Below are 26,414 nucleotides of genomic sequence, written 5' to 3'. Positions count from 1 at the left end.
AATTAATGCCATATCAAATCTTAAACTCCGCTGTAGTAAAGTGCAGATTCACATCAAGTTGCCCTGGGTGTCCTCAATACATTTGCTATGTCTGCTTTTTTTCTTTTTAAACTGTAATATGAAATCCTAAGAATTATGAAAAGCCCTTTTTTAAAATTTCCAACCCACACATCTAAAGCTAATGTGCAAATGAGATAATTCACAAAGCTTTCCTATTCTGTATGTAGAGGCATCCTCCCACTCGTGTCTTCAACTCCTCACACAGCTGGATGACAGCTGTATAAGACAAACAGATCTACCCTTGCTCTGCTCTAGTTTGGAGTGTAGGTGTTGTCATGAAAGGTCTTCTGCAGTGATTGGTTGGTTGATATGTTGCTGCACGCGAACAGTGGGACAATGTTTACCCAAACGTTTTTTTGGGGGGGGATAAAAATTATTAAAGAACGACAGTATTTAAAGGTCGGCCATGTATGAATGTTAAAGAGGTCACTTCTGTGTACGAGCCTGCACTCGCCAGCGGTTGTGAACTGTTAGTTTGGCCGCTGTGGTTTCTACTGGCAGTCACGTGCATTGTGGAATCTCCATGAGCGCCACTTCACCAAAATTCCCATTGTCAACAATTTGTGTAAAGTCAAACAAAAAACAAAAGCAAAAAACCCACTCTGCTTACAAGGAACGCACCGTGGGGGGGCACTCGCATTTCTTTCACACACGCACTCACGCAAAAAAAAACAAAAAACAGTTGCTCAAATTCATTCACTCGTCTTACAACAATCAGTACAATGTTTTTTTGCACCCCTCTCCCCCTCCTTTTTGAGTGAAGTAGGTGGATACTGAAGAAAACGGCAGCAATGAGGTAAACACAAAAACTCATGAGAGATATTGCACAGACAAGTGCCGGCACAGAATACAACAGTCTCTCTTTCCAACAGCCTAGCCTGTGCATAGAAAGAATAAAGCACTTATGGTGTTTGCACGCATTAAACCCTTCTTGTAAAGCTTTGTTGTACACTTAAGTGGGAACGACAAATGAGTCTCGAATCCACAGCACTTGGCAGATGTCCAGATTTGCATGACCAAAAACTAGGTGTATTTGTAAAAGTACAAAAGAACTAAAACAAACAAAAAACAAAAAAAAAATTCTAATGACTGAGGAAGGGTCCATGACTGTTGGCAAACCAAAAATATTTTTTAAAAATAATAATAACAACCTGAACTCCCAGTATATGTAGAAATGCCTTGAGACTGAGAAGACGTGAGCAGGCAATGTTGAGACTGGGTTGCAGCCAGCATGGAGAAAAATCTCTCAAGTTTCATTTAATAAATAGAAGTCGATGAATATGCAAAAAAAAAAAAAAAAAAAAAAAAACCTCAAGCAAAAATACATAAACCCCTTTGCTCAGTTCATCCAGAGATGCAGCTGTTTGTGTCAATGTTGCAATCCACTCCTGATGCATCCCCAAAAAAATTGGGCCAGTTAATCCAAATCATTTTAAGTCCATCCTGGTTAGTTGAGGACTTTTTGTGTGCACTTAATTCTTCCAACAAGTCCATACTCTCCATGTAGTTTGAATTTGCAAACCTAACCCACATAATTGTCTCTGTTTTTCAAGCACCCTGTGGGTGAGGCGTTGAGATTATGTTGCTCCTTTTCACACTTTTCCCCGTGCACCCATCCATTCTTCTCCACTCCTTCACAATCATTATCTGTGGAGCAAGACGAAGGCCTCCAGTTTCTCTGGGATGTTTCCCCGGTAGTCGAGGCCGTGCTTGATGATAGCCCTGGCGGCTAGGCACTGCAGAGTGGTGTGGTTAATGGGCTGGATGACATTCCTGGCCAGCTCCTTCTCATCCAGGAGGTCGCAGGCCGTTTGCTGGAAGGCGTTGGTGCTGTCGAAGTGAGTCCCGCAGGAAATGAGCAGGTTCATGATGTCAGGGTGACCGTTGGATGCCGCTATGTGGAGGGGGCTGGTGGATACAAAGATAATAGATCTGTAAGAGGATTATCCTGTACAACATACAAGCACACATGTCTTCTTATCCACTTTCTGCCATTTTCCCCCAGAACAAATCTAGGTGAAAACTAAAAGCTGGAGAGTGTGGGTGAAACAGAAGCGCGATATTTAAAAACAGACCTGTTGTCATCGTCATCTCGACTGTTGACATCTGCCCCACACTCAAGTAGGATTGAAGCGACCGTGAGGGAAGGGAACTTGCAGACGGGATAACGGCCCACGCAGGTAGTGTTGCGGTCGACTGCCAAGTGCAGTGGGCTGAAGCCATTCTTACCACATGGGTGGAGCTTCAGGAATCTAGAGATGCAACAGTGTCAGAATGAAAGGCAAAGAATTATGAATATGAACAATAAGTTTGATTAAACTAATGTTTTTTTTTTTTTAAATCAACATTACTGACAGAATTGCAAAAAGCCTGTGGCAAAGGTCAATTAACATCCTGCCGGTTTGCTAAAAAAACGGTTGTATATGTGACTGAAAGGAACATTAACAAAAATCACTGTCACAGGAAACTTTTAGACCCTTCCAACTGCCATATTGTGTACAGAGACATATGTGACCTTTATAAACAACACTGAGGAGATTTTCAATAGGAACACACCTATAGATGGTCTCCTTCTTGAAATGGTCCTGCTCTGCAGTACATGGCACCTTCTCTAAAAGACAAATGAGGTGGAGAATAATTGAGAGGGCCTTGCTGAGCTGAGCAGGGTCAGGAGGCATTGGTCCACTTTGTTTAATGGCTCGTTCAATCTCCATCACACTCTTGGACAGTATCCCCATCAAGTCCTCAAACGACACCGATGTCCCCAAGAGCCCCTTGGCCCTGTCCTGCAGCATGAAGGAGAAGAGCTCAGCGAATGACAGCAGGCTGGAGGAAGTCATGGGACTGAGGGGGTCCAGGTTGCTTTGTTGCATGTCCAGCGCGTACTTCCACAGATTTATGCAGCGTTCGAAGTTTCCAGAGTCAGCATAGACGGCACCACGGTAACGGATGTAGTAGGAAGTGTCTGGGTGTTGTGGACCGAGGATTCGCTCTCGGATGAGCAGAGCCTGCATGCGCATCTCATCTGGGTCAGAAATAAGTCCATCCAGCTCTTCTGCGTTTGTTACCTAGAAAGCAGATTTAAAAAGTAGCAGAGTGACTTGTGACTTCAGCACCAAGACGCATATCGATATATGGGTCTTGGATTTAATCTATATAGCTAATTAACAAAGTTTTAGGCTACATCTCCAATACTAAAGACCAGAGTGTAACATTAAAGGTTTTCCCCAGAAAAATGAAAACATTTACTTTTTCCATCTTGATATCAAAATGTGACATCATGTGAAAAGAAAACCTATTTCAAGAGCTTTAAACACATTGCAAGCCCACTTTAAGGTGGTGCTGGGTAAATGCACTCACCTCTCTAGCATAATCGTATGCCATGATCAGCTGCTTGGGTTCCGGCTTCTGGATGATGTTGTTACTGTCCATGTACCTCAGATCCATGGCTCTTTTCCAGTATTTTAAAGCTCCAAGCAGATCTCTTTTTTTGTCTACAAACGTAGCTCCCAAGAGCTCCAGGGCATCAATGCGCTCTGTGTGCCTCGTCTGCAGAGACAAAATATGTGATTTATGTGATCCTCACACAACTCTACACAAACAAACTTTAACTGTAGGTGACAGGAAGCCTGACCTGCTGATGCGTAGTCAGGTAGTCTACAATATTAGTATGGCCTGTAACACTGGCAGAAAGTAAGGGTGTCATGCCGTAGCCATCCTGCTCCATGGTTGCGCCATACTGCAGTAACATCCGCATGATCTCCAGGCTGCCTGACTCCGCACAGTCGTGAAGCGCCGTGTTGCCTGTGAACAAAGAAGACGCATGTTGTGCAGTGAGTTAAACATAAGACCTAGATTAGCTCACAGAAGACTAGCAGGAATTCAGTTTGCAAATCCATGACTACATCCATCCTATTACCTTGATATAGACTTAAGGAATTTCTCTCTCCATGTTATCATAAGCTGGTAATTAAAAAAAAAAAACATTTAAAAGGCTCAATGACTGATGCTAAAGTTCTTATGGATGCTACCACTTTACATTTATTTATTCCATAAGATGAGTCATATTCACTTTTTTTAGCGGTTTCATCAGTTTTAGAACAGAAAAAGAGAATCAACTTCTACAAAGGATTTGAGCAAACAGACACACATCACATGAAGTATTTTTCAGCACAACACGGACAAAGAAAAACAACAACAACAACAAACAAACCAAAAAAAACCATGCAACACAATAAAAAAACTAACAAAAAAACAAATAAGCAGTTCAAAAGACAAAGACAAATATGAATGTCTAACTAGGAAGAGCACAAAATGCATTCTTTAAAAGTTTAATCCATTTAATTTAGTTTCCTTTTAATTGATAATGTTCCATTCCAGGGATACCAGAGATCTAGTTTAATCCAGTTTAGCAACAAAAATAAGACATCTCTCCACCTTGGGGGTTTCCCAGGAATTTACCAAACTCAAAACAAGGAAGTACTCCCAATCACACTTCTGTTTAACTCCATTCACTACTGAGACTAAATACAACTATTAAGAGTCAATAAGAAGAAGACAATTAGTCACCAAGCTTCGAGTACCTTGGTGTTATTGTGGTGCTGAATTTCAGAGAAGCTGTTCTGATAACAGTTTCTTACGACTGCAAACTTACAGAGTGAAAATGCCTGAAGCGCGCTTAAATTAGCATATCAGACCACCGTATGGACCTATGTGGTTCACCATTAAGGAAAACACAGGGCCAGACATTTGTACAACAGAAAAGTCTGAGAAACTCCACTGGTTCTTTGGACTGCAGGACGTAAAGGTGAGTCAAGGGCAGATAACTTCCATCATGAATTGTAAGAATATTTAGGGATGACCACAAACTTCCAATGCCACATTCCTCAGATAAAAGGGAGAAATTGCACTTTGTAAGGTGAGCTAAGCTATTGTTAAAAAGAAAAAGGGAGAACCTATTACAAACAATTACAGTGAAAAATGAAGTTCCACCAGCAGTGTTTTCAGTCTTGACTTGTTTGCCTTCGTTGGAGGGTATGTCACATTGTCAGTGAAACCGTGCAAGAGTCACACAGTGGTATTGTAGCCAAGGAAAAAAACAACAACAAAAAAACAATAAAACAAACCCACAATTTGAAAGTACAAAAAATAACATTCAAGATCACTCATGGAGCAGAAGCAGGACCATTTCCACCACTGCTACATTTACTCAAGTCTGGCATGTTAAAAGTAGGTCACTCAGTCCTGAAAAATCAGGTTCAGTTTTCCCCAAAGAGGAAGGGATCTACAGACACACACACGTGCTTACTGAACTTTGAGTCCCATAAAGATAAGTAAATCCCTTTGAGGAAATTCAACACATGCCATGACTGGGAATTATAAACACTTCAAGCTCACCCCCCCTTTTTTTTCTTCTGGTTAACAGTGCGTTTGTTTTTCTTTCTGCTCTCTGAGGCTACTCCACACTCAGTCAGATGAGACCAAACAGGGTTAGTTTGGGATCAACCAGCAGTTATATTCTTTGGTTTCTGCAAACATAACAATTCTGGACAGAAAACTGCAGCAGCAGCAGCAGCGCTACAGTTTCCCCCCTCAGTTAAATATGTACAAGCAAAACTGGGTAAACAACAAGAAAGCCATGTTTATACTAAAAAATGGTTTAAACTGACTTTTGATTATATAATCAGTGTTTTAATGTGGTTTGGATAAATAACACTGATTGGAAAAACTTCAAGAAATGATTTAAGATTTGTTTGTCTGCATTAATCGATTCAAGATGACACCTCACCAAACAGGTTATTTACTGAAAGTCTTTCATGAACTGAAAAGTGATGACTTTTCTGAGAAGGAAGTGAGCAGGGCACAACTTCTGAAGCAGTCTAGTCATCTGTGATTATTTTGTCAGGACTGTTTTTCTCCTCTAACTTGCTCACTTTCCTGCCTAAACATAAGCTTTATTGTTTTTGAAATGTTTCCAGTCATATCTAATAATAGAGATTTACCCTCTTATGTCAATACAGCTGTTTTGTGAAAAGCAGTGTAGAGAGGGTGGTTTGTGCCCTGCTCTTGAGTTTAGTGCTAGTCACAGGAAATTAAGTATAAGCTTCAACTATATAGTTCTGATCACACAAGAGCTAAAAGTAGGGACTTTAATGTGCCAATCTAGGTAGGTATCCAAAGGTCTGTGGTTGTAATTCACTGTAAAACCGTGAATTCAAGCCTACCAAAGCAGCCGTTTCCATAGAAAGAGAAAATAATGAACATCCTGAGCAGTTAAGTGCTTTTATTTTTAACCACACGTATAAAAGACAATGATCTTAAAGACAAATTCTTATTGTTCCTGTATTTAGAAAACACCATCCAAAGTATGAGCTTCCAGACACACCCTGACACACACGCACGCATCCAGGCTGACGTAGCTAGCTTGCAACTTTCCACTGTGAAACCAGAAGTTCATGATTTGCTGTTGAGTCATTTCATACAGGAAAAAAAGCAATTGCAAATTAGTTAATTTTGTCATCCGATAACAAACCCTATATTTGGATGCATGCGTGTCACGTGCATTTTGCCCATTTGTTGCTCGATTTTCTCAAACTATCTGCTATCGGCTCAAAAAAATAAAAAAAAAGGAAAAAGAAAATAGGGCTTATCATCCATGTAGTCAACATTTTACTGTGGAAAGCTTTTTACAGACTCACCTTTGATGCTTTTCCTGTTGACATCTGCCCCTTTCTCCAGCAGGTACTGCGCTATCTCCTTGTGCCCCTTGTAGCATGAAATCATGAGACAAGTATGGCCGTGTCTGTTGGCTACTTCCAGGTCAGCATTGTGCTCCACCAGGTATTTCACAATATCCAGGTGGCCGTCAAAGCAGGCCGCCCTCAGGGGCGTTGAGTTGGTCAGCGTTGTGCTGTTGACAGAAGCTCCGTGACCCAGCAGGGACTGGACTACCTTCAGATGTCCCGCTGCCGAGGCAGCCCAGAGAGGGGGCGCCCCCTCGATAGTCTCCCCGTCAAAGTTCACCGATCCACCGACCTCGACAGGAGCACTGCAGCACTCCAGCAGATACTCCACCAGGTCCAAGTGGCCGTACCGGGCAGCCATCAGGAGCGGGGTGGCCCCGTTTGTCTTCTCGCCCATTAACTTGGTCACCTCGTGCCCATCTTTGTTCTCCAGCAGCTTCTGAAGCAGCCGGAGCTTACCATCTCTGGCTGCGTTAAACACCGCGGTCTTTAAATCCATCCCCGAGACTTAAATTCACGGTTTAATGGTAGTTAAAAAAATGGCAGCGCTGTCTGTCAAACAATGGGGTCGACGACCCGTGGATGTGTATGGTCGCTGTGGACAGGTGAAGCTTGGCAGCCTTTGTTTATAACAAGCTTCGACTTTCTAGCTAACTGTTAAACCAATGCGCTACCTTTTCTTGTTGTTGGGGATTAAAATCCGCAAATAGTTCGTGACTTTCTAAATCTCCAGCTTTAAAAAGTTGACACCACTTAAATCTTAATCTATATTACTAACTCAGACGTTTTTAGCCCAGTTAGCAAAAGTGGCTAGTCAACTTCCTCGATCCGTTTAGCTAACCGACTAGCTCCGCTTAGCCGAACCACTCTTCACCGCTGCTCATCCACTGACATGTCCGCTCCACTCGAGAAGCCCTTCTTCCTTAGATCTGTCCCCTTCGCTGGTCATTGTTCCCCAGCATAACGTTACTCCTCAGTGGGTTATTTATATTTGCTTTCCAAGGGCCGAAGCGTAGAAATCCACCCCCACCCGTTTACGCTGCTGCTGCTTATGCTAGCTTAGCCAGGAAAAACGACGTTCAGTCAAACAAGCGAGGGGATATCCCCCACTAACCGTGCCGCGTTTCTCTCTCACAGACACACCTCGTCCCCTTCCAAAAACCAACAGGCGTTACCACAAAAACGGCAGGTTACCAGTCGTCCACACAGCCGCTCAACAAGCTGGCAGGTCCGCCAAAGGAAAAGAAGGTAAACAGGGGAGGCTAACTAACCACCCACGGCTCAACCGGATGATCACGACTCGGTTTGTGTCAAATCACAAACCCGACGCAGTCTTTTTTTTTTTCTCCAGTGGAGCACATGATTGACAGGTGGACAGCCAATCAGAGAGCTGGAAGCCCTGTTACGCAGACAACAACAAAGAGTTAAAAGAGAGTGTTTTTCAAGCACCAATGAATTTTCTTACTACCATAGAAAGAGAAACAGAGGCACAGGAAAGACTCAAATACTGCACTGATAGCTGAGGAAGACACACGGTAATGCACATCCTCAGCAGCTTCCAGAGGCAGTTTGAAATTAAAGAGACAGCATGAAAAATGATTAAAAAAAAATTTATATTAATGACTATACTTATTTATTTATGTATGAAGTTATTCATTCAGTCTGATCTTTTATTTTTCCTTTAACTTATTTGTTAGGGTTAGATCAACTATTGCAATAAAAACGCGGGACTCACAGTCATTTGGAGATTCCAGTCCCACTAACATCTGCATCAATACCCTGTAATACATTAATCATATATTGTATGCTTTATTTATTTAGTTTGCAAATTATTGTTTTTTGTTAATAACTGTAATATGCTTGGTCAGGACAGTGAGACAGGTTGATGAGGCCAGACAGGATTCTTTGTTGACACTGATGTTTGCAGATGACATTGTGATCTGTAGAAAACAGTAGACAGTAGAAAACAGGTGAAAGAGAGGTTGGAGAGGGGGGAGTTATCACCTTTTTTCAAGCATTTGTCTTAGGTGAATGTAACTGACATGTATAGATAAACCACAAGGCATATAAATATACAATCATACTGAAAGTAAAGTTAAGTCACGTTTTCCTATATGGATATATATTTAATAGAATAAAATCTTGTATAACAATTTTTCACCATAAACTTAATGGGGATAGGTGCCTGATGAGTGTAGTAGCATATAGTTATTTTTGTACACATACCAAGGTCTTGTAATCATATGTAGATGTATGCATACATTTTACTGTATATAAACAGAGAACGAGTCCCTATTGATCTTCTAGTTATATAAATAACATCTACCACCTTTTTATTTCAACTTTTCTCACTTTGATTATGCACATCAGTTTGCCAACAGTACAAATGCACCAAATAATACTATAACTTGGGATATAGTTATAGTTTATAATAACAGAACCCAGAAAACATATCAAGTGTTCAAGCTGTGTTTACCCCTGCACAGCATCCACTCTTCTTTGACAATCTGTAAATATCTGTGAACTTATGAGACCAGGTGTTGGACTTCTGGGAGATGACATCTGTAAAAGTCCCATTCATGTCTGATTCTAGATGCTCAACAGTTCTGGGTGGGTCTGCTTTTTCATATTTATTCATTTAGCTGCAAAATGTTTTCAGTTGGAAAAAGGTCTGGATTGCATGCTTGGCAGTTCAGCACCTGGACTTTTCTACTATGATGCCACGCTGTTGTAATAGCGGAATTATATGATTTAGTCTCGTCTTACTGAAATATGCTATGTGCAGGATCCATCCATCCATCTTCTATTGCTTAGCCAGGTCTGGGCCATGCGGACAGCAGTTTCGGCAGAGATGCCAAGACCTCCCCTCCCCAGCCACTTACTCCAGCTCATCCGAGTGAACACCGGGGCGCTCTCAGACCAGCCAAGAGACATCATCTCTCCAGCGTGTCCTGAGTCTACCACGGGGCCTCATCTAGAGCTTTTCCACATTCTACTGTGAATAAAATGCAGGTTTATGAGTTTTTCTACACAACATTCTACACACTTCCTAAAGATCGAGCTGTGTGTAAATTTGTTTTTTAAAATGAGAAAAATAATTAAATAAAGAATAAGACTGCATGTGACAAAGGAAATAAACGGAGTCTTGACACCCCTGACCTAAAGGAAACCATGAACATGCTTTAGAAAATTGTGATGGCCTTGACAATATCACCCCCCTCAGGATAAAAGAAGCATGAGCAGATTGTGTTATCTAGAAACCCAACACCTCAATGTACAGTTTATTAATTAATGGTGACTAAATAAGTGCAGAATTTAACATTTAAACAAAAAGTTTATTCATCCATCCCACAATAACTTAACAACTTCCCACAATGCCTCGGAGCTAAACCTGTGCAAATGGAAATGCCAAAATTGCACCACATAAAACATGGCGACCTCTGGAGAGAGAATAACAGATCAAATTGATTGTTCTTGAAGTTTTTGTTGTTTTTAATCACTTCTATCCCAAGTAGGACACTTCTATAAACCTGGACAATAAAATGAAACAAGCTTTTTTGGCTTCTTTCAGTGGGATAATATTTGTACACTGAATTTTTTTTTCCTTTTCCCATCCCTGACTGAAAAGGTTTAACATATAACCACAATCTTTTAGCTTTCGATCTGTTCTCATCTCTTTTCATATAGCTGTGTATAGTAAAATTATGTAGGTTAAAACAGCTTCTTTATACTTGTGCTTTAGCCAATGTCTATGTGAAAGAGATACATTTACAGTAAGATGTTTGTAAACCACAAATAAAGATCCACGTGATTCCTGCCTGAAAGTCAAAACCACCCAGGTGAACTAAGCCCATAAACCATTGCATGTGACCTACACTAGTACAAAAAAACTGCTCACCGAAATTTGTAGTGAAACCCCTAAAAATAAACATGCATGTTTAAGATTTCTTTCTGCACTGCTAAATAAATGTCAAAAAAGGGTGAGATGAGAGTTTTGAAACATCAAATTATAACTCGTATTCACTTGAATTATCTTCTATTCAAGCAACAATTCTTCCAACCACACAAATGTTACAATATTGTTGTACAAAACCAAATGGACAGCGTCGGCTCAAAGAAAGACAGTGACTTAAGGAACTGGTGCACCTCTAACAGCTGGGATTGCCACTTAACAGACAAAACGATGCGGTTTTAAATACAAGAATGAGTCATTTCTTTTTTGTCTGCCACAGAGTCACACAGATGTAATAATAAAAAACAACAACAACAAAAAAAACCTACATCCCATATGTTAGAATTTATGTTGCACACTTAAACCGATCAATATTTCCCCCAATGTAAAAGAGAGCAAATGGAAACAAAGCAAAAACGTACTTTTAATTTATAGAGATTTTCTTTAAGGAATTAGGTTTGCAGTCACTCGTGGTATACCTTCTGCACTTTAATTCAATCCTTCAACCCAACAACCACCTTATGAACAAAGGGTGTCAAACTAATATTGGATTAAAGGACTGCTTACTCTCTGCAGAGCACAGCAAACTCCTTTCTAACTACTATCTAAAATGGCAAAGCCGATCAAAACAAAAAACACAACATCTACCATTTCTCACTTAATAAAGTGAGTTTTAGTAACACAGGAAAAAAATGCAACAGATTTTTCATAAACAAATCCAACCTTCGCACTGAGAGTGTGGCTTTTGAGAGCTAGTGCAGATAAAGACAAATATCTGCAGTATCCTTATAATATGACTACATTTAGTCCCAGTATCCACTTGGGTGCTTATTTCAGAGCAGTTTGGGATGAAAATTGGAACAGATCATGAAGACAGGGGTTAGAAAAGGACACATTTAAAATAAGAACACATTTAGAAATCATTTCAAATATTCAAATGACTTAAAGTTTTTCTTTAGCTATATGGCCGGTGCTTGAACTGCTTCAAATACAGATAGTTACAAGCAACACAATCAAGTCTTCCTCCTGTTTTTTTATTAATCCTCAAAAACACTTTTAACCCACAACTATTTTTTCTCCTCAAGACTAATTTGCATAAAGTTGTAAGAACAGCTGTACTGATTTAAGAGGCCGCATCAGATTGTAGGACCTGGCCGCTTTATATGATTCAATTACAGATCAGCGCGGCTGTTCCTATGCACTCCATGCACACAAGCTCAAGAACAGACAAAGGAAGTGATGAGTCAGATCTCAGAGGCTGTTATGAGCCCACACGCGTTGTCGTGGTCTTCTTGTCAGAGAAGAAGCTTCGCAGCAAGACCACCTGGCTGATGCTGACCACCAGAAGGATAATGGCTTCTCCGATGGACCAGAAAGCGACGCGGGTATTGAGGTCCTCGGCGCGACTGCGTCCCTGGGCCTCACGGAGGCGAAAGTGTGTCTGATAGTCGATCACCGACTTCAGAGCCTCATGGATGGACACGCAGGCTGACTCCATCTGTAAATGGTGAAGATTGGAAAACAAAACTGATTTTAGATTTTTGGAAGATGGCTGAAAATATTTACTAAATTCATCCACCAGGAACATTAAATCTGCAGGGCTGACAAATATGAGTCTGTCACTTAAGGGAGGGGTGGTTCTTGTATTTATATCATTGGTATTCTTTTGGCAACAGTGGTTTTGGCAGTGCTTTTTAATTATATTTCCTTAGCTAATATTACAGTAGGCAGATTATATTTTGTGCTTTTTCTAGTCTGTCTGAACAGACATATATTTCAGTATTTGAACATCCCACATCTTGCTGTCTTTTTCTGCCTTTAGTTTTGTGCCTGATAAATGACAACCATCATTTACTTAATCTAATGAAACACAAAAAGGTGATAAGGTCAGACATTTCCAGAAGGAGGGGACTAACATCTGCAACATTTAGCAGGAATTTTCCCCCCATTATTCTAAAAAGAATGACTCCAGCTCAGCCATATTTTTAGGATGTAATCAGCTTCCCTGAAGTAATTGCACAAAGTTCAAACGGTCATTTTCTGGGTTTGTCTGGGTCTCTCCAAATGTCTTTTTTTTGTTTGTTTAAAATCGTTCTTTGGTAGATCACTGGTTAGGATCACCGTCTTGCTACATCACCAAATTTCAGCCTTCTTTTAGTTGATATTATCTTGTGAGAGTAGCCACAGTACTGAGATTTCATTTACAGATAAAGCTTGTCTGGTGACCCTTTCTATCTGAATAAAATAAACAAACTCTGCAAGGTGGCTGCTCTGCTTTTTGGGGGTTATTTATCACCAGGATTTATTTGCTTTTAATTTAAAGAAACTGTGTTGGTTCATTTGTGCAACCAGGATGAAGACAGGGTAACCGTTTAGGTTATTTCGCCCTAACAAATACAATGAAGGAAACATCAGTGAGAGAAACAGGCAGTTAACAGGTTTATGTGTGCATCCTCACAGTTTACCTGAGTAAGAGCAGTGACTCTGTTCTCGTTGGGGAAAAGTGGAGGGTCATCGCCAACCTGGAAGTCAAAGTAAACTGTCTTATGGGTGAAGGTGGAGAACTCATTGCTGAAGCAGAATTTGTAGGTGCCGTTCTTGGCTGCTGTGAAGGTAAAGCTGTCATATTGCTTCTTCATCTCCTTATAGAGTGTTGTGCCATCTGGGTCCTCCAAGCGGCAGTCCACATCGTAATGACCACCGGTCACCACCTGGGAATCGAAAGCACAGAAGGAATGAGTAACAAAGCCAAGGAGGGGTAGGATGGATACTGACAAAGTGTTTTTAAAAATATATATGGATAGCGTTTTTGCTTACAGGTCAGATTCTTTATCAATTTCATGTCTGAGTCCTACACATGTTTTCAGTGTCAGTGCAAATTAATCTGAACACAGTGTAGAAACAGAGTTTAAAACAACTGCCCCAACATAAGATAAGACAACCTTTATTAGTCCCACACGTGGGAAATTTGTTTTGTTACAGCAGAAAGTGGACAGTGAAAAGTTATATATCATCAGATTGTTATTACAGGCTAATTATGCACACAATTAAAAATAAAAACAATCACCCAGATTAATCTTCATTTATTGCACTTTTTCTCTTTTTTGGCAAATACACTTGAGGCACCAGTATGTGATTATTGCACTTTAAAAATAACACAACACTATGATCCTAATGCATACTTGTACAATAATTCCCCACTCGACCTGTGGGCTCGTCAGCCCTTGGTATTGCTCAAGCTTCTTGTATTCCTTCTTCTTGATTCACTTGGTATAGCTACATCCATCACCGTGGCCTTCTTCCTCTGATGGTCCACCATGTGGACATTATATTTGATTGGTTAACCATCACCAGTTTGTTTGTCTGCATCTGGAGGTCTAAATGGATGTTAGCTTGGGTTACTCTCAATCACCTTTGGGGTGTATCCCATTTTGACCTCCGGATTTCCAGACCATACTCGTCAAAGATGTTCCTGTATACGATGCCACACACTTGGTTATGGTGTTCAATGTATGCCCTGCCTGCTAGCATCTTGCACTCTGCTGTTATGTGCTGGATTATCTCTGGGGTATCTTTGCACAGCCTGTATGATAGACCTCGACCTCTAAGGATCTTTTGCTACCATGAGTAGTGTTTCTGTGCCGTCTACCCTGTCAAGCTTTAACCAGCCATTGGTAGAATCTTTCAATATCAGCCACTTCTTGTGTTTGTTATACACCCTGCATGTGTGTGTGTGTGTGTGTGTGTGTGTGTGTGTAGTTCTAGTGAAATGTTTAAGGCACATGTCACAGATAATGAACAAGATCATTTAATAGTATTTATTACTTATAACTAGGCCTGCGGCTACCTGGACACCTCTTATTAAATTTAAATATTTACCTGAAGATCTTTCAGGTAGAAGTACAGTAACTGAGTTGGTTTACATTTCTAATGTTTATCAGACATGCACATGAAGCTGTTCATGTCCCTGGGTTTTCATCTTTGACGCCTGATACAGATTTCAAGGGGACAATCTATACTCGATTTAATTTGGGGGGGAAAACGACAAGGATGATTCGCATGGATGGGAGGGATCGAAAGAACAGACACGCACCTGGAACTCCAGGGTGCATTTGGTGCCCATGATGATGTCTTCGTAGAAACACTGTTTAGCGTTGTCTGGCAGCTCAAAAGTTAGCTCGGAGCCGAGCACCCACCCACAAAGCAGCTGGGCCCAGAGCACCTGAAGCAACACCCGAAGCGATCCGTGCATCCTGAAGACTGAGAGCCGACAGCTTCTAAGAAAAAAACTGTAAAAACAACAGATTTAAAACTAAAACCGTCACCGAAGGTGGCGAAAATACCGACAAGGAAAACCCGGACACTGATATAAGCGGCTAGCTGCTAGCTTAAAGCTAACTAGCGAGCTAGCTGGTCTTTATATTTTAGAGAAAGAAAGAAGCTCGGGATTTGTAATATGTTTCAATGGTTGCTGTGTTGTTGTTTTATTAGGATATAAGTAGTAACAGGCGTTAAAATAAATCCAAATATTTACGATTTTAGATTATGTTTTACTTAGAATTACCTACTCACCCCAGTCCTCACCCGGATGCAACTAATGCTAAGACGCGTATTACTAACGACACATCTCATTGGCCGTCATCCGTAAAAGCCCGCCTTTGCTTGCTCTCACTGGTGGAAAAACATAAAAGGAGGAGCCATTGTAACATCACGTGGGCCACAACCACGTAAGTGTGAGCAAAGCGTAGCTTCCCTTTTAGTACCTGAATCCAGGGCTCCAACGTGGCCGCCGGTTAAAATGAAAGTGAAGGCAGTTTGAATGGAGTAGAAATGCTGCTTAAGCCCTATCGGTATAGCATGGTGGTTACATTTATGTTACTTATAACCAAATTTCATTAGACACATTAAATGTTTCGTAACAATTTGGGATATTTAACCCCTATGACAGCGTCACACTCTGGCAACAAAACATGTTTTTTTGTTTGTTTGATTTGTCTTTTTTGTTATTACACTGTGCCTTAAGTTTTATATTCATTTATTTTTATATAATGACACAATATATAAGGAGTAAGGGGGTGAAATAATCTTTAAAATTTACCTGTATGTGGATGAATGTGTGAAGAAGTATATTTGGTTGTTGAAAGGAAAATTTTGATTTCATTTATTACTAGAAAAACATTTTGGCTCATTTTCTCAGTTGCATTATGGGTTTAGACCACTTTTCCAAACTACTTTGAGCTCTACTTTGGGTCCTTTCTGTATGGTGTAAAATGAATGACTGACTTAAATATTAGTGGATAGTTTTCATTCACAATATGTAGTAGACTTGATTTTAAAGGTTATCGTGCCAGATAATGATCTATTTTCCCTGTGTGTTTAAAACAAATATATAGAAAAAATTGTTTTTAAAACATTTTTGCTGGAGTTGAACATTGCAAAGTAACCCCTAAAATCATGAAAAAGAAATATTGCTCTTGAGTACATATTAGCATTTCTGTTGTGAATTGTAAGAATGAAAAACAAAAACAAAACTATATCATTCTATTCATAGCAGGCTTACCTTTTAAATGTTCAGGACAGCTGTCTTCAAACCCTTGCACTTTTCCACTTAGAGATGTTATAGATGGCAAGGAGCCAGACTTACATCGATCCTCTTGCCTTGCAAATAAAAACTCTCCATGCCTTCATTATACATTTACATCCCATCCCTATAAGCATTTATATTTATCTCTCAATCTTTATGCCAACAAAACGCACACTGAAAACACCACAATGTCTTTCTCTCACATCTAATATTCATGTACTCATTTAATACTTTTGGGGTGTAGACCATGCCAACACCCACAGATGTTGTATCATTTTAATATTCCCATGACACAACGCCCCTCATAATGTACGTTGAGTGCATCTTCCTGATAGTTGTGAAATTGCATCTCACCCTGAAAACAAGCTTCACATGAACATGCAGTGTGTATGCAGTGAAAGCAAAACATGCCACAGAAATCAGTTAGATGGATTTTATGGTTGGGTTATGGTTAAGCAGGAAATAAAGCAAATGCATTATGAAGCAGGTGTCGAATGAAAGGTATCAAAAACAGTCAAAGGTTAAGAGGAAAGACTAGAGTTTAATTAAACGAAAGTGGGAGAAAGTAGGTGTGGAGAAAGGAATGACTTTTTCATCAGACACACTGGAACATCATTAAAATATTCAACTGTGGAACAGCTTTGCGTCTTTCACTTTCACGCCCCCCCGCCGCCTTTTCTGAACGTTGAAATGATTGGGTCGACGCTCACTCCATACCACTTGGGGCAGTAGTGCGCCAAATAATCGAAAGCCAGCTGTAAATGCGCCTCAATAAAGAAGAGAAGAGGAGCGCCGTAAAGACAAAACAAAGCCACACATTTCAACGAACAGGCGCTGGTCGCTTTTTTATTTTTTGTAATCAAACAAATTTCATTCATTATTCATAACGATTACCGGCAATATCAATAAAAGGCTTGCATCATGCCGAGTAGTACGTCTTTGCTGGAGGCCGATGAGGGAGAGTCCGAGGTCCCACCGCCGCTCCTGCACGCTTTCGCCGGTATGGGCCTTGACGAGCAGCACGGCGCTCATAGCCAGACGCCCGAACTAGCTGACGAGAGCCTCCCCTTTCACCACCTCCCGCTCTCCCATTTCAGCCTCCTCGGTACGGTCCTCGACTTGAAGCCCTTGCCACTGCCTCGTCCGCCCTCGGGAGACGAAATTAACAAAACGGCAGCGGCTGAGGACGAGCCATTAGTTGCAACCGATTCCTCGTTGCTAACGCAGGCCCACCACCGCAACCAACACCTCCTTTCTGGGCCGGCTAGCTCCGGGATGGAGCACATCGAGACTGTGTTGCTATACAACGGAGACGAGCGGGACGATCCTGCGGTCGGCGGCGCTCTCCCGCCGGCTAACAGCATGACGATGCTACCGTCCGGCGGGTTCGGGGAGCCGGATTACGGAGAGGCCGAGACATCACTGTTGAACCGGCGTAAGAGCGTAAACACGACCGAGTGTGTGGCCGTACCGAGCTCGGAGCACGTCGCGGAGATCGTTGGCAGGCAGGGTGAGTCGCTTTCTTTTTGACTGCTTGTGGAGCTAACGTTAAGGTGCTAACGGAGTTTAGACTAAACTTTGTGGGGAGAGTTAGGCAGGACCGAATTAAGGGACAAAATAAAGAAACTTGAAGAATCGCGAGTTTATCTTCTAATTAATTAAAGGCGTGGAACAGAAAAGCAACGAGATAAAACTAAGTTATAGCTTAAAAAAAAAAAATCGTCGCGAAGAAAAGTGGCATAGTCAGCTACTAGCTTAGCATTCCTCCCCCTTCAAACTGGGTCAACAATAACACCCTCGCCCAACACCCTGAAAAAAGTTTACAGCTAAAGTTTTATTGGTCTCCGGAACCCACTCTGTGGCCTCGGTGCAGTAGCTCGCCTATATCACGGGTATGCTGTCAGTGAGCCTCCCCGTAGCCGTGTTTCGCTGAGCTAAACCAGCCTGGGCTTTGTCTCGGAGGAGAGGGCACCATTCTTTTGCCACATCAGCTGCAAGTTATAGTTAGCTCCGTGACATAACCGATATGATTTCAGCTAAACATCCCCTCGCTGTTCTTAGACCCTTATATGTGGTCTTTGTTTTATCTAAACTTTACATAGATGGCTGGACTCGGTTAGTGGGGCAGTGTGATTATGTTTGAGAGTAAGTTGGGGGATGGTGCACAGACTGCGGTGTTGACAACAACAGGAAATGGCTCTGGTAATGATGCTGGACTCTCAACCACTGCTGAATGGAATATTAAATTTATAAGCTATGCAACTTTTATGTGGCATTAATGACTGGACACCTGTGCTGTAGTGCTTGTGTCATGATCTTTTATTAGTTCATTAGTTTATTAGGAGATGCAGAGTTTCAAGAGTTCAATGTTGAATCTGTGAAGGTTAATGTGGTTCCCTTATGTGTTTTTTAACTTGCCCATGTGACAGGCTGTAAGATCAAGGCACTTCGAGCCAAGACCAACACCTACATTAAGACACCAGTGAGGGGGGAACAGCCAGTCTTTGTTGTGACGGGGCGTAAAGAAGATGTGGCCATGGCTAAAAGGGAGATCATGTCTGCGGCTGAGCACTTTTCCCTTATCAGAGCCTCTCGGAACAGGACCGGCCCTCTTACTGCAGGAGCCAGCCTCGGGACTCCGGCTTTACCTGGACGGACTACCATTCAGGTCAGCAAGCTTGACTTTAAATGAAAAAAAAGAAAGAAAAGAAGTCATTCAGGGGTTGAGAACAACCGTTAGGATGACTCTGTGTTATTAGTGTCAGTATCTAGGCAAAATTATTGTATAAATAAGGCTCTCTGTTGTGTTTTGTATTTTAAAGTGTGTGTAGCTAACCTTTATCGTTTTAACTGTACAGGTGCGGGTACCATATCGTGTTGTTGGGTTGGTTGTGGGTCCTAAAGGTGGGTATTTAATTTGTATTGTTTGCATGTATGTAACTGCTGAAAGTCATAGTTTTAAAGAAAGTCTCTAAAACAAAAATCAGAATTGCCCTTTAGCTTAATTATATGTTGTTTTAGCATAGATGGCAGGAAAGGTGTGAAACATACAATTTAGGACAAAAAGAGTCAGAAAAACAAATTTCATGTTAGTAGATGCAGACTAAAAGTGTTTTTTGGATGATATAGGCACTATGGGACTGTTCAGTTGTGTAGCTCTGCTATCAGGCCCCACATCTAACGGCTTTCTGTTTCTGTGTTGTCTAATGGATATCCTGTATTTCTAAAAGCCTCTGCATCTTGATATCCATCAGCTCAAGTCCAGAAGATTCCCTGTCGCTCTCAGCTAGTCTTTGTACACATTAGCACCTGTGTGTGGAAAAAGCCCTGAGGCTGATTATGATTTGCTCACTGTCTTTAACTCTTTGCCCTGTTGACATTACCAGCTGTGTGTCAAATAGCATGGGCTGTTTTTTTGTTTGTTAAACCAACCAAACTTGCGATAATACCTGTAGAGGAAGTGGTGACGTGTCAAAAAAAGTCACTGGAGTTGAAAATTTAGGATGAAACACTGCGTCACACAAACACAGAGTCGAGAGGTGTGCTGTGGAGTATTTACAAGCATCAAAATGCACTCTAGGATATTGTTCTCGGTTAAAAACACAGTATTGACATTTGATAAGGTTTCCACACTGGATCTGAATTCAGTGTTTTGGTCAGGTGGTGTGGATTTCAGCCAGATGAGTCAGTAGGCCAGCCTGTAGTTGAGCACTGTAATTACTGCACAGCTGTGCTGTTTCCATTTTCAAAGCAACACACACAATGATTAAATAGATCTGAGTGTGGGGCGCTGGTTTGACTCACTGGGTTGAGCAACGGTGATGCATATGCTATAAGGTTAATGCTGAGGCCCGCTTTTGAGTTATGTCTTTCTCCAAGCTTCTTTCCTGTCCTGTCCAAAAAAAAAAAATCTATAAAAAAAACAACAACCAAGAAACAAGTGTAACTGCCGTAAATGCACAATACTGTCGTTTAGAGCAGGGCGATATGACCAGAAATATTTATCACGATATACATTTGAAAATTTGCGATAACGATGTAACTGACGATATAATTGACACTAGACAAAATACTTTACAACTCCACAACTTTATTTGTGCAAAAAAACCATCAATGTATTTTCACTTAAACAAGCAGCTGTTTTTTTTATGTGCATTAAAGTTATATAAAAACTTAACAGTGCAAATTCCTTGCTGACAGTTTAACCAAAAGGCATTTCCAGTGGAAATTGGCCGACATATTCTCAGTATAACCATGTATAATATCCACGAAACTTAAAAAGAGGTTATACACACACAATACGGTAATATTATGTTGAAGCGCAGTACGTATCACTCCGCGAGACTCCTGTCTACGATAGCCGTAATGCTCCGACAATCCATCAAGCGGTGCGGGTTCGTAGCTTAGCAAAGTCGTACTAAAACATTCGACAGATTTTCGAGTGCGGTGTACCACATAAAATCGTTTCGAGGTCAGTAAACACAACCAGAATTCATACATAAGGCACATGGGATTATAAGGGGCACTGTCGATTTTCAGGAAAATCAAATGATTGATTTTAAGTGTGCCGTATTTTCCAAACAACACGGTAATAACGACGGCCCGCTAGCATGCGCTACCAAAAATAGTGCTTTGTTGTGTATCTGACGGACGAAAGCTAAACCAGTTCCACACCACTGAAGTTGCAGCATTTTTACAAACCAATTCTGGTTCATCCGTTTCATTTAACGATCCACTTTCGCTCTTCTCATTCTGCTTTTTCTGCCATGTGTGTATGTAAACAAAGGCACTGCACATGCGCGTTTTACCATATTCTATCGTGATATTTCATTTTCCTATCGTTGCCCAAAATTACACCGGTATCATCATGAACGGTATGATATAGCCCAGCCCTACTGTCGTTGTGATTAAAATCTTGAGTATTTAGCTGTGACTGCAGTTTCTGTGTGACTCAGCTTGGCCTATTTTGTCAGATTGTCAAGCTGCAGTTGTTAAAAGACAAACAAGTACACAGAGCTGTTAGTGATGCAGTCTGAGATTTTGATGGACTATTATTTGATTTATGAGATTTGTACCACCAGCTACTAAAAATTAAGTGTCCATGTGCCATTTGTTTGCTTTACATTGGTGGCTGCTCATATTAAACATGGACAAAGTTTCTGATCATGAGGTTAAGGTTAGGTGACACTTTTGTTCAAGCACTTTTTTTCTACTCTTGTATCTGTGTGACGTCAAAGGGGGGAGGGGTATATCCCCAATACAGCAATCTCACTGCTCTGACTATGAGGACCTAAGCCCCGCCCACGTCATATTCAGACTCTTGAAAATGTGAAAATGAACATATTATATCCACTTCAAACTATAACCGACAGTCATGTTGCAAAGTGAGCAGAACGTTGATTGAGTCTTTGTATTCAACATGTGTCTCTCATGTTTTGAGTGAAAGAGCTGGTCTGGTCATATCTTTCAGGAGCAACCATAAAACGCATTCAGCAGCAGACCCACACCTACATTGTGACGCCGAGCCGGGACAAAGAGCCAGTGTTCGAGGTTACGGGCATGCCGGAAAACGTGGACCGGGCGAGGGAGGAGATAGAGGCCCATATCGCCCTCCGCACCGGAACCTGTGGGGGCATCGAGGCTCCAGGTGTAGACAACAATGACTTTCAGTTCAACGGGACAGATGTCAGCTTCGAGACATCGGCTGTTTTGGGAGAGGCCGGATGGCTTCAGGCAGTTGCATCATCACCAGGCGGCGGTGGCTTGCTGCCACTAAACATCAGCGGTACTCAGCGAGTCAATAGCAATATCAACAATGGCGCCAGGATGTCTTCCAACTACCGCAACGACAGCTCCAGCTCCCTGGGCAGCGGCACCAGCTCAGCCGATTCTTTTTATAGCAGCGGGAACGTCAACCGACTGGCAGACGTCAGCCCGACCGGCCCGTTTAATGCCAACGCTAACAACAACAGCAATGGCGGCAGTGCAAGTTTCTGGTTTGGCGAGGGCCTTCTTCCCGTGGGGTCTGAGGAGCTGGTTGGGCTGGGAGGTGGAGGCTCCTCCTCAGGATTTGACCCATTAACCATTTCCACTGCCCATTCGTCACACCCTACTGCACAGCCACACATCTGGAGCCCCTTTGTGGACCACCAGCCCCTCCAGGCCTTTGATGCTCTTCAGTCTCAGGTAAGAGAAATTTAACAGCTGCAGTTTTATGGCCTCCTGTGCAGTTTTATTTTAGTCTTTTTATGGTCAGCAGCGTGCAGGGGGAGTTTGATATGCAAATTGCAGGCTCAGAACTGTGATTTATCACAGATGTGCATTTATAAGGATTTTGTTATAACATTAGAAATCCCTTAAAAAATGATGGTGGATATAAAACTTGGTAAGCTAAGTTAATATGTTGTTTCTCACTAACTTATTTGCCTGCATAGCTCAATTTTAACATAAACTTTTTGATGGTGTCCATTTATCTAATCTTCAACACCTATGATGTCTCCAGACAAGCCAGCCTGGGACACCCCGGCTCTCGCCAACCTTCTCTGGGACCGATGCCCTGGAGCATCCTCAGGCCCAGCGTGTTCACCGGGGACCGTTTGGCTCGGCCGGGGCTCTCGACGCTCACAGGTTCCCCTCTTACAGCTCAGCCTTCTCCTCCTCAAGTGAAAGCACCGCCTCCTCTTCCTCCCCTCCCGAATCCTCGCTCGCCTATCGACTGGGGCTCGGATCAACAGGGAGGGGACAGGATTTGTGCGTCCAGTGTATGAATAACCAGGCGATCGCCGCCTTGGTTCCTTGCGGCCATAACCTCTTCTGTCTAAATTGTGCCACCCAGATATGCCAGGGTCCAGATGCTGTGTGCCCTGAGTGTCTGTCCCCAGCCACCCAGGCCATTCAGCTTCACAATATGTGATTTTCTTCTTCTTCTCTTTTTTTCCCCTTAATTTCCTTTATAACTGATTAGAGATCAGCCTGCCCAACACTTATGGTTCATGACGTGTGTGTGTGTAGGGGAGGGAAATACAAAACTGACCCCAGGTCAGTGTCTAAGTGTAATTCTCATCTGGCTTCCTTTAAGCTGGTGAAGCAGAGTAGGTGAATAAGGAATGATGTTGATTTAGGGCCGAGGTTAGGGTGCTGAGCCCGTTCACGTGCCTGGTATTGTGAAGTCTTCTTCCTTGATTGATCAACGAGAGGGTTCGAAACCCTCTATGTAGCATTGGGGGGAGGGTGGGGTTGGGATAGATATATTTTTTGATTCATATTTTCTTTTTTGTCCTTAAAATCTTTAGTTATTGTTATTTTTTTGTACCTACCTATAATTTTATTTGTTTTAAATTGAGTTTGAATTCTATTGGCCTTTTTTGTCTACATCTCAAACGTTTTTTCTTCTTCTTTAAAATACATTGAATTATGGCCAAGACCCTTTGCCTTTATTTTAAGTAAAAAAAAAAAATAAAAAAAAAGTAGAGGCAAATGAGTTTCCATGAGTTCCACATGTGACTGTATAACTACACTATTAAGGAAAAATAGTGTTCTTCTTGTTACTTAAAAACAAACAAACAAAAAACCAAGTTAATGCAGTAAATCTGATACAGCGTAGGTCGTCTTTTCAGAATTCATGTTTCCCAGATGATTGGTGCAAATATCATCAGGCTACCGGCGCACACCTGCGCGTCTTTAAAAAGGATGTTTACATTCAGTAGGACTTGAATGAGAGGTTTTGAGTACTGCTAATATAATAACAGTGTAACACACACGGACACACACCCGCGGCGTGTTTTGACTTTATTAACTACAATTTGAAAGTTGTCGCACTCCAACGGCAATCTCTCGTTGCCTCATTTCTTTATTCTTTTCCCAGAATAACACCGACAAGTGAGTAACTTTTTTTATTACTTTTGGGGTCGAGATACCGCTTCAGTATCGCCACGTTGCTTTCCACTTATACTTACAAACTGTTTACGGTAAACTTGTGCCTAATTCCACTCTGAGTGTAAACAGAAGTAAACCGGTTCAGCGGACACATGGCGTTGCTCTATCTTTAAACAAACTTGTGGCCTTTTTTTGGGAAGCCAGTAATGAATTCACAACACTATCTTCAGATCCAGATTTTCGGGCTCAAAAGAACACAAGCTGACAGACCGAAGTCTTAATATATTTGTCGAGGTTCAGTCTCCCAAGACGCTCCTCGCTGGAACAAATCTTGTCTCACGAGGACGCTTTCTTTCGCTTCCTATTTTCCCAAGCTGATATCGAGTGTTGCGTTCATATTTTTTGGCACCAAACTTTCTTATTTTGTCCATTTCTGTTGTCACATTTCCCCACCCCCACCTGAGTTTATTTACTTCTAATTTATATGTCCGTTACGACCTTGTATGGAAACAAAGTACTGTTTTTCAGCCAAAAACAGATATGCACAGCTTGTACCTTTGGAAACATTCCTCCTCCCTGTTGTTAAAGTATTTACTCTTACTTAAATCACACCTGGGAGCAAAGAAGAGATTTTTCTGAAACTATGAAGACAGCTGTGATCTGGAACAAATCCCTGTACTGTACAGGCAGGCTACTGATTCTTTTCTTTTTTCTTTTTGTAGACATCTCAGTAATATCCTTCTCTTTCACTTGAATGTCGACTCGTTTGGACGGCTCCACCCCGTGGCTGTCTCTTCACAGCTTTTCGGTTGGAAGTCAGGAAAATGATTCCAATGGGATGCAAAACTGAGATGAAGGCCGCTCGTTGCTTCACTTTTGTAATCCCACGTCTCTTCTGCCAGGCCTATGCAAAATTCATCTCAGCACGAAGCACTAAGTGAAGCTTCTCGGGTTTCAAACAAACAAACTTTGGGGTTAAACTTGTAGACAGAAATAATCCGTCTGTTTATTTTAGTTTTTTATTCCTATTACATTTCAGTTCTTTAATGAGATGTTTTAACGGTACACACTTCACCTTTAACCAGCTCAGTTGCTTTTGTCCTGTGCACTACTAAACACAGAGCTTCCCCATTATCATATCACACTATTGACTGGCCGGGACAGGCATGTTATCGACTTTCCTCTCACCTTCTCATCTCAAATCGTAGCTTTAAATATCTGTGTCTTTAGACTAGTACAGGACAGAATGAGCTCACGGACACTTTTAAAAGGGGGAAGCACTGGAACGAGTTCAGCTCGGACTGCGCTCGCACTACATTAGGTCACTGCTGTCTCTCTGGTGTGTGGACACTGGATTGCAGTCCCTCTAGCATTCCAGCTGTAAACAGTATTTTGGGAGTTTTTACACAGCTTTGCTCCGTTTCTTTTTAATATCCATCATCTTGGCTTTCATAACAAAATGCAACCAAACAAGTCCCGCTTCTGCCCCCCTCTTTGGGTCATCCATCCGTCCCGTTGTATTCTCAGCTCTACGATGAGCCGATCTCCTTTTAGTCTTTCTCTCTCTGAGGGAATGCAATACACTGTTGGCCCTCAGTTTATCGATATGAATCTATTTACATTTTTGTGTATGTATTATATAATGTTACTGTTAATGACTGATAAATATACAGAACTTATTTTTATTTTGTTACATTTCATATATACATAAATATATATATCTTTAAAATGTTTACAATAAGATTTTTGTAAAAAAATGTTTCTTTTTTTTCTTTAATTTTCTGAGTGATTAGGTGAACGAAGAGTTGGAAACACAGACATGTTTCCACGCAGGAGAGTGTCAGTGCTGTCTGCTTGTAGTCTAGGTATTAGTTTACAGTATTGATCATAATAGTATTGATAACTGCCGTTTAAACCTAGTGGAAAATGGAATGTGCATCACGAGCATGTCTTCATAATTTACCGCCAATGTAAAGCATCACACTGCAACTGTAAAAAGGCCAAGGATCCAAGCTGCCTGTCATGTCTGTACACCACCAAATTAAGAACGGTATACTATTAAAATGTATCTTAGATTATCTCTATATAAATACATATATTGTTAAGCTGTACCAACAGTTCAAAGTATTTGCTAATTTTACTACTTTTGTTATGTATATGTAGGGGGAGTCTTATGGCATATAAATTCTTTCAAATTGAG

General features: G+C 41.4%; 3 protein-coding genes across 4 annotated transcripts; 1 reads left to right on the top strand and 2 right to left on the bottom strand.

Moving 5' to 3' along the window:
• Positions 1 to 322: 322 nt before the first annotated feature.
• fem1c (fem-1 homolog c) lies at positions 323 to 8,143 on the bottom strand. Its single transcript, XM_085425755.1, has 6 exons — positions 6,759 to 8,143; positions 3,695 to 3,864; positions 3,421 to 3,609; positions 2,617 to 3,128; positions 2,136 to 2,312; positions 323 to 1,968 (listed from the first exon to the last, which is right to left on the bottom strand). The coding sequence occupies exons 1-6, from the start codon at positions 7,300 to 7,302 to the stop codon at positions 1,704 to 1,706; spliced, it is 1,857 nt and encodes a 618-aa protein (XP_085281881.1). The 5' UTR covers positions 7,303 to 8,143; the 3' UTR covers positions 323 to 1,703.
• Positions 8,144 to 10,308: 2,165 nt separating this feature from the next.
• tmed7 (transmembrane p24 trafficking protein 7) lies at positions 10,309 to 15,467 on the bottom strand. 2 transcript variants are annotated; one of them, XM_085425754.1, is made up of 4 exons: positions 15,328 to 15,467; positions 14,849 to 15,044; positions 13,221 to 13,466; positions 10,309 to 12,253 (listed from the first exon to the last, which is right to left on the bottom strand). In XM_085425754.1, the coding sequence occupies exons 2-4, from the start codon at positions 15,005 to 15,007 to the stop codon at positions 12,017 to 12,019; spliced, it is 642 nt and encodes a 213-aa protein (XP_085281880.1). In that variant the 5' UTR covers positions 15,008 to 15,044; positions 15,328 to 15,467; the 3' UTR covers positions 10,309 to 12,016. The 2 variants fall into 2 exon arrangements, with proteins under 2 accessions (XP_085281880.1, XP_085281879.1); XM_085425753.1 differs by having other exon boundaries at positions 15,320 to 15,415.
• Positions 15,468 to 17,104: 1,637 nt separating this feature from the next.
• Positions 17,105 to 24,749, top strand: LOC146657568 (RNA-binding protein MEX3B-like). Its single transcript, XM_085425752.1, has 5 exons — positions 17,105 to 17,849; positions 18,769 to 19,007; positions 19,198 to 19,243; positions 21,810 to 22,525; positions 22,842 to 24,749. The coding sequence occupies exons 1-5, from the start codon at positions 17,261 to 17,263 to the stop codon at positions 23,250 to 23,252; spliced, it is 2,001 nt and encodes a 666-aa protein (XP_085281878.1). The 5' UTR covers positions 17,105 to 17,260; the 3' UTR covers positions 23,253 to 24,749.
• Positions 24,750 to 26,414: the final 1,665 nt, after the last annotated feature.

Source organism: Rhamphochromis longiceps, linkage group LG12, assembly GCF_057381845.1.
Source record: "Rhamphochromis longiceps isolate RC_006_pf linkage group LG12, R_longiceps_female_GT1.1, whole genome shotgun sequence".
Classification (NCBI taxonomy): Eukaryota; Metazoa; Chordata; class Actinopteri; order Cichliformes; family Cichlidae; genus Rhamphochromis; species Rhamphochromis longiceps.
The sequence above is the reverse complement of the archived record's forward strand: the minus strand, read 5'-3'. Positions and strand labels throughout refer to the sequence as shown.

Coding starts and splice junctions, on each gene's coding strand:
- fem1c (XM_085425755.1), bottom strand. CDS start 7,302: ATGGATTTAAAGACCGCGGTGTTTAACGCAGCCAGAGATGGTAAGCTC. Junction 3,865..6,758: donor CAACAGGAAAAGCATCAAAG/GTGAGTCTGTAA, acceptor CTTTGTTCACAG/GCAACACGGCGCTTCACGAC. Junction 1,969..2,135: donor CGAGATGACGATGACAACAG/GTCTGTTTTTAA, acceptor TGTATCCACCAG/CCCCCTCCACATAGCGGCAT.
- tmed7 (XM_085425753.1), bottom strand. CDS start 15,387: ATGAGATGTGTCGTTAGTAATACGCGTCTTAGCATTAGTTGCATCCGG. Junction 13,467..14,848: donor AATGCACCCTGGAGTTCCAG/GTGCGTGTCTGT, acceptor TTCGATTCCCAG/GTGGTGACCGGTGGTCATTA. Junction 12,254..13,220: donor GAGTCACTGCTCTTACTCAG/GTAAACTGTGAG, acceptor CACCATTTACAG/ATGGAGTCAGCCTGCGTGTC.
- LOC146657568 (XM_085425752.1), top strand. CDS start 17,261: ATGCCGAGTAGTACGTCTTTGCTGGAGGCCGATGAGGGAGAGTCCGAG. Junction 17,850..18,768: donor GGAGATCGTTGGCAGGCAGG/GTGAGTCGCTTT, acceptor CCCATGTGACAG/GCTGTAAGATCAAGGCACTT. Junction 19,008..19,197: donor CTGGACGGACTACCATTCAG/GTCAGCAAGCTT, acceptor TTAACTGTACAG/GTGCGGGTACCATATCGTGT.